Raw genomic sequence first — 7,885 nt, forward strand, 5'->3', positions numbered from 1 at the left:
CTGAAGGAAATCAGGATCGCACCGTCGCCCTCCTCCCCCCACACGCCCAGGGACCTACCGATCGGCAGGTAGCTCTCCGACTGGTGGTGGGCTTTCAGGGACAAGGCTCTTCTGTCCTGCATGTGATCCAGGCAGGCAGGCTGGCTGCCGCTTTTCTCTTTATTTCTGAAGCAAAAGACAAGTGGGGCAGAAACATGTCATTAAATCATAAAACCTTTAGGCAGCGTCATGGAAAGTTTCTCTTAAAAAAAGGTTGCTCAGCATGAGAGTGCTACAGCATACCCTAACAGTCCAGGAATGTCCGCTAAAGGACAAAATTACTGATGGGGGCGATTAATACTGTGCCGTGGGCTCTATCCTCATGTCCCCGTGGCCAATCCAGTTAGGTCCTAGGACGCCTCCTCTGAGCCTTTCCATACCGTTGAGCAGAGCAGGGGAAAGGTTTCATAGTCCTCTCAGGGAAATCTGATGAACTGGAATGTGTACTTTTAACAGAGCCCCAAATTACTTACAGACCCAGGAGACATGACTTGTTTAACTAACATGCGGTTCCACCATGACAGAATGTGTGATTCCACCGCGAATGACAAAACACTGTCACAGTCAGGGAGGAAGCTGTGGGGCAGTTTCCATTTCAGTGCAAATCTCGGGTCCCCGAAATAATCCACACGATTGCCTGGGGAGGCTGTCCTCCCCACCCTCCTGCGTGCATGAGGGACCCCACAGCCAGCCTCACTCCTGCTGAATTGGGAAAGGAAGGCGCGTGGCCACCTGTGGCCCCGCAGAGAGGCAGCTGGGAGGCACAGAGCAATAGCTACACAGGGAAAAGGTGGAACGTAACTTTTAACACAAGTAGTTAGCATTGCTCTGTCCCTTGCCAATTCAGGCTGGGAATTTCTCTAATTAGCACCAAGGAACAGAATCTCTCTCCTGCTAAAAGAGAAAGCACTGTGCCAGCCAAGTTGTAATGAACTTTAATCGGCCCTCCCACAAGCTTATGTTACAGAAATCGCAAAGTTCTTTCCTACCTTTGCAAGCACCAAAGGAAAAAAAAAAACAACCACACACACAAAAAAATCCCACACACACAAAAAAACAAACCCAAACTCCCAACAACAGAGAAATTCCAGCAACCCCCCAGGGAGATAAGGTGGGCAGAGGGAATATTCCAAAAGGCAATGGCTTCTGCAAAGCGATATTTAAGCAGCGATCACCAGGAGCAGTGGGACTCCACTGGCCAGAACATAGACCTGGAATGCAACCTGGCTGAGAGCTCACACCTTTGCCCAGGCGGTTCCCCGCCAGCCAACCAGCAGGCCAGACGTCAGCGAAGGTGCAGGAGCCACTGAAGGGGTGGGGGCAGGGCATCAGGCCATTTATCGGGTTGAGCCCACCCCACCCCCATGCATTTCTGGGCCTGCTGCCTGTGCCCAGGGGTGACAAAGCCTAGGGAGCTCTGCTTTCAAGGGGGCAGTCAGAAGAGTGGCTCTGTTAGGCCTGTCTTGTTAACTTAGGGACTTTCTCAGTTTTTCTTTCCTTTCTTATCTTAAAAAAATAATTATATTTTAAATCCGGGCCTCTGAGGGCAGACCAGGAGGTCTTCCTTCCAGCACCATGGCAAGGCTTCTCTGTGGACAAATTAACCCAGGCTCTGTTCACGACATTAACTCCTTATTTATCAGTTGAGCAGCCAAACCCAACTCCCCAAAGAAAGAGAAGAAGAGGGTACTCCTTTAATATTTTAAGGGATCTCAAGTCCCATCTTATTACTATGTAAAGAGTATCTAAATACCTTAGATAAAAGTTTTTTCTCCCTCCCTGCAACTGCCCTAAGTCTTACATTCTACTGCCCTCCAGAAAACAATTATTATGATTATTAACACTTACCTAGCACTTACTATGTGTTGGCACTGTTCTAAGCACTTTGCATATTATAAATCATTGAACACTCACAAGCTTGCATTTCCAGATAAAGAAAGGGAGGCGCAGAGCAGGCATGTAGCTTGCCCAGGTGAGTGGTAGACTAGCGTTTGTGCCCAGGCAGGCGGGTCCATAGCCAGATGCTGACTAATACCTACAGGAGCTTCCTAGTAGCTGTCATTTGTATGACTCAAAATCCTGTATTTTGCTTCTGCGTTTTTATAGTCTAGAAATTACAGTTTATGACATTTTCTCCTGGTCCAGAAAGACAACCAGTAAGTAAAATATAACATGTTGGCTTAAGTGTGTAAGCCTAGCTACCAGGGGGCGAGAGAAGGGAGCTGTGTCACTGAGAGAATGGGGGCTGGTCTTCGCCTACCACGCCTGCCTCTTTCCTGCTTTCCTTTCCGGGAACAGTTTAGATAAAACATACAATATGCATGAGGACTCCTAGCTCCAAGAGAGACAGGTCCTATATAAATACAGGCACATCACTGATAGTCGACGGTAGGGTATCTTGCCTCAGCACCGAATTCTCCGAACTCTTCCCTTGCATAGTCCCCGAGGTTCAGACTAGCCCCAGGCTCTTGACATCTCCTGTCTTTGGAATCTCAACTCTTCTCACTGAGTCAACCACCCTTTCCATGTGGACCAAGCCCTGATCTAAGCCTTAGACCTAAGTCCCCTCCTGAACCCCAACACTGTTGCTGAACACTGGCACTCAGCAAGCACACAATCATATCTCAGAGAGAGCAACTGGTTTTTCCTCCAAAGTCCACCTGCTCTGGTCCCTCCGGTGGTGTCCGGCTGCCCTGGTCCACCTGGGAAGAGCCCTGGGAAGCCTGGTTCCTGACCCTCCCGACTCCCTCTACCCCACCCACATAGTCTGACACCCCCCCCCCCCACGGCTCATGAATCCAGTCTTCTAGCTCCTCTCTCTCCTCGCCCTCTCTGCACATCACTGCCCAGTTCTATTCTTAGGACTCCCCATTTACTATGTTGAGTCTTTGAGGCTCCCTCAAACCCTCAGCCTGGCATTAAGGCTTCCACAATCTGGCTGGGGTCACTTCTAAGCCTACCCTTCCCAGCCCCTAATGTGAGCCCTTTGCTCCAGCCCCATCATTTACTCACTCCAAGCAACTCTTGTCCTTTTCTATCTCTACCCTTATGCTCATGCTGAGTCCCGCCTGGAACACCCTCCCCTTTGCAGCATCTATCCAAATTTCCCCTAGCCTTCAGACTAGCTGGAATCCTACCTCCTTCATACAATCTCTCCTGGCTAACCCCACCTTCCTCAGCAACTGCGTCATTTATTTTTGGCATCAACTCGAGTGAGAACATGCACTGCCTCGTGACAGCTATTCCGGTAACACTTGGCATCTTATTAACATCTTTTATTGTTCCTCTGTTCCAGGTGAGCTCCTCATCTGCCTAACTAAGCCTGGTCAAGTCAAGAGTGCCCCTCGTGGTCTCAACACCACCTGAGGAGGCCCTGACCCACCTGAGGAGGTTTCCTCTTGGCAAGGTTGGCTCTCGGGCTTGGACGCAGCCCATGGTGAGGCTCAGCCTCTTGGCCACATCTGGCCTTCCCTCAGCAAGGCTGCCCTGCCGGGCCCGGCCTGGGGAGGTGCCGTAATGCTCCTCCAGACACCGCAGGGGCACTGTCCTGTTGATGGGCTGGAAGATGATGGCTCCACTCTGCTGGGAGATGGGCCGGCGGTTGCCCACGTAGTAGCGCACCAGGCCAGGGATGGAGTCGAAGCTCTCCATCTCAAATTGGTACTGCACGCGGCTGTATGCCTCACTGAGCCGCCGGACTGTCCGGTGGATCTTAAAGTGCTGAGCGAGGTTCTTCCACTGACAGGTCAGGACAAAGTTTCCAGGGCTCGACAAAGAATCTCGAACCAGGAAGTCGCCATCTCGCTGCACGAGGTTTTCTGACACCTTGGGAACAAAATGGTGAGTAAGAAGTGGGAAAGGCAAGCATGTATTCCTTTCAAACGCTGTGTTTCTCCCCTACTTCCTTGGGCCAGCAGAAGACAATGCCATTTTGTCTCTTCTTCCTCAGTTGGCTCTTGATTTTTTCAAATGTCAAATTCTTAGAAGACCAATTCATTCACTGAACAACTACTTGCTGACCACCTACTATGTGCCAAATACTGTTGTAGGCACTGACAACAGTATAGCAGTGAATGAAGCGGACTAGAGTCCCCACTGTCATGGAGCTTTGATTTTGAGTGGAGAGCTACTTAAGTGAGGATAAAGAAGCAACAGGTATGGTATGTCAGATGTTGTAAAGTTAAGGAAAAAGTAAACAGGGAAGGGAGAAAAAGAAGTACTTGGGAGGGGATGAGAACTGTCTTTTTAAGTAGGTTGGTCCGGAGGGTGTCATAAGAAGATGACATTTATGTATACCTGAGGGATGTAAAGCGAAAGTAAATAAGAAAATTGGTGTCCAGCTGTTCTGAGCATACTGATTCCTCCCTGGAGGGCCTGGAATGTAGTTGGGCCAGGTCCCTCATCTCACAAAGTTCTGGAAGGATTATTTATTTGCGTAAGTAATATATGCAAAGCACAGTGCCTATAACACAGTAGTTGCTCAAAAATCTTTAACTATGAGGATGCTGATGTTTATAACAGAAGGAGAATTTATACTGTGGTATAGCATGGCCATTCCTGTAGCCAGACTGCTTGGGCTCGCATTCTGGCTCTGCTGTGTGACTTTGGACAAGTTACATAACCTCTCTGTGGCTCAGTTACATGATCTGAAAAACAGAGATAATGTTATCTATAGAGTGCTATAAAGATTTAAAGGAGTAAAGTGTTAGCTATAACTATCATTATTATTGTTCCTGTGTTTAGTAACAATCTGGAATGATCTATAGCTGAAAATTTACACTCATGGCAAGTGGAAAACAAATTTTATGATCAGCATAAGGAGAAGGATGGTGGTGATAGTCACTGCTTTTTTTCCAGGCCATTCCAATATTTGATCAGTTAGCTTAGAACAGTATGCTACCATGGTTACTTTAAAATTGCATCTTTGCCTTAAAAATACTTTTTCACACAGAAATTCCACTTCTTGGAATTGAACCTGAGGAAATAATTATAGTTCTGAACGTAGTAGTTATCTTAAAGGATGTTGGTCAGAATGGCCAATAAATAATGGTGCATGTGTACAATGGACAGACATACAATGTAGAATGGTATGAAGAATATTTTACAGCTGGAGAAAATTCCCAGGCTATATCATTAAGTGGAGAGAGTGGGCTACCAAAAAGCATGTGCAGTATGACCTCATACTTGACTTAGAAAAGTCTGGGAGGATTTATATCAAAATGTTCACAGGGGTTATCTCTAGGAGGGAGAATTATGGGTGAGAGTTTAATGTTTTGTTTTGTTTTTGCTTTGTTTTTTTGCTCCCTGTATATTCTACAGTCAATTTTAAACTAAAAAAAGAGGACAAGTTACAATAAGGATTATTTCTTTGATAGTGCTGAGAAATTTGCTATATTTAAAAAATAATTCACAACATGATGCCCTACCCTCTAACTTCACTCCCGCCCATCCCCCCACCCCCCTTTCCTGTCATGTTGTCCTGGGTGAATGACTGGCCAGATCAAGTTACAACAAAAACCCAAGGAAATTCTGCACCTCAATTCTGTACTTATTTTATTTTTCAATTTCTATACTATTAAACTAAGTAATGTTATCCATGCCTATCACCCAAACAACAATCACACAAAGTACATTCTACGCCACGAGTCTGTGGTCACTGGTGTAATATTTCTTCTTTCCCGTCTCTGGACCAGGGGGCCAGGTAGGGAAGGGATGGAGAGTGAAGAATGGCTGGCCCCACTAGGGCCCAGGAGGCCTTGTAAGCTCTGTGTCACTGGCCCTGACAATACCCTTCTTTCCCCCTGAAATTAAGCCACTGCCTTAGAAAGGAAGCACGCTCCAAAGGGCATGAGGCTGTAGGCAGCCGGCCAAGAGTTCAGTCATCTGAACCATAGCCCGGCCTTGTACTTCTTTGGTACCACCCTGCGGCTGCTGTCTCCTGCCCACTCTGTGTTTACAGGCCACAGGAACACCTGCTTTTCCTTCATCCACTTCCTGGGCATGTGGAGACGTACTTGGTTTTCTAACCTTAGCTCTTCCCAAGGTGTCCTGAGAGACACAGGCCTAAGCTAAGTCACTGCTGGCCGCTTTACAGTGTTTGTTTTTGGCTAACGTGGGGCCGGTGTGTGTGCCCCAGCAGGGTCATGGATCTGGGGGCTGTCTGAGAACAGCCGGGTATTGCTGGCGGGGAGGAGGCAGGTACCTGTCGAGGGATGCGGCCGTGGTACCAGGCGTGGCTGCGTAGGTCCTCGCTGCTCAGCAGCAACTCCTCCTCCAGCTCCTTCTTCAGCTTCTCGGGGCTTCTGTCCATGATGTAACTCTCCTTGGAGAACTGCAACACAGTGTCAACAGTGACCTCCCGCCCTGCCCAGGCCGGCCAGGCCAGGCCAGGCCAGCTGGAGACAACAGCCTGCCTTGAACTTGGCTGCTTCGCTAATCAGACCAGTATATGCTCAAAGCCACGTTCAGGTAGGGGAGGCTGGATAATGATTACAATTAGCTGTGACCTTTCATTTCTCTGGCTGTAAGTGTGCAGTAAAATTTTCACCTGCACATGGGGACTGTGATAGGAGAGTCGGCCGAGCTGTTCCTTTTATCAGTCTACTCAGGCAGCAGTTAAAATCATAGGAGGCTGGGCAGGGGTGCCAGAGAGAGATGTGCAGGCATGAGGCACATCAAGGCCATACGGGAGCTTCCTCATTGTCCTTCAGAACAGTCCCCAAATGGCCCGTGGGCCTGGGCCTGTAGTACAGTGCTGCCCAAAGTGCAGCCCGGGGTCGGTAGTGATGGCCCTGAATTCTCTGCTACCGGCAAACTCCAGTTCAGGAACTGAATTAGCCTTTAAAAACTTTTAGAGCATTTGGATAGAGTAATTTTATGTCTCTTAAAACTAATAATAGAAGTCTAAGTTTATATTTTGTATGTCTTTTTTATTTCATTTTTCTAATATTTCATTTTTATGACAGATTGGAAATTGAAACTTTAAATCATAACACAACTGGTCCTTGACCTGAGACAGTTTGAGAATCGCTGATCTAGGTCATTGCACAGTGGCCAGGGCAGGAGGTCTGGGTGGGCAGCACTGGCTCCCGGTTTAGTTTAGAACCCACGCCCACTTATAACATGTGAACTGAACTTGGACACCTTCCCGGTTCCCAGCAAAACCAGGCTCAGTGACGGCTGGCTGAAGGTCACGGAAACAGGAAAAGGCCGTAGCCTTGTTTTCCCAAGTTCCCCAGCCTGGCCTCAAAAGTCCTTACGAACCACAAAACTATTCTCATTACACTGCTCTGCACAATAGCGGGGAAAGAGCCCCAAATCCTGCTCCCCCAGAGAAAAAGAAACAGACTTGGGATCTTACAGCTGAGTTCTTATCCCTGAGTCTTTCTGGGCATGCTTGGCCCCAAAAGGCACTGGCTGCAGAATGACTCAGGGGCCACTTTCAAGGTGAGGCTCTGGCTTACTCATTGTTTACTTCTCCCTCCTGCTCTTCCCCACCATTGTTCTTCTCACAGTGCAGGCACTCAGGGTGCCTGATAAGTTGAAGTCGTATCAGTGAGGCTGATGTTGGCTGCCCTAGATGCCCACCGGCATGAGCAGGGGTGTTGGACACAGCCTGCTCCGATTGTTAATTATGTACAGGTGCTTCTGAAGACAGCTCATTGGAAAGACTTGAGTGTAGAATGTAGACTGTAAACCAGGCCAAATTTACTATTAGTTTATTGTCTCTCTTGCCTCCCACTAGATTATAAATTTCACAACAGCAGAAACCCATCTGCCCTCTTCCCAGCAGCCCTTGAGCAATGCCTGAATACATGAGGCAGTCCGTATTCAGTGAATCAACAAA

General features: G+C 48.0%; 1 protein-coding gene across 4 annotated transcripts in view; it reads right to left on the minus strand.

Annotated features, from left to right (window-relative positions):
* Window positions 1-7,885, minus strand: part of BCAR3 (BCAR3 adaptor protein, NSP family member) — a 105,975-nt gene that overhangs the window by 22,492 nt on the left and 75,598 nt on the right. For 2 of the 4 annotated variants that reach the window (XM_019667552.1, XM_019667551.1), the window contains 3 exons: window positions 6,242-6,370; window positions 3,422-3,864; window positions 59-165 (listed from right to left, as the gene is read on the minus strand). In XM_019667552.1, the coding sequence (XP_019523097.1) occupies window positions 59-165; window positions 3,422-3,864; window positions 6,242-6,370 (679 nt within the window). The other 2 variants (XM_019667553.1, XM_019667554.1) reach the window with 2 other exon arrangements.

This window comes from Hipposideros armiger, unplaced genomic scaffold, assembly GCF_001890085.2.
Source record: "Hipposideros armiger isolate ML-2016 unplaced genomic scaffold, ASM189008v1 scaffold_501, whole genome shotgun sequence".
NCBI lineage: Eukaryota > Metazoa > Chordata > Mammalia > Chiroptera > Hipposideridae > Hipposideros > Hipposideros armiger.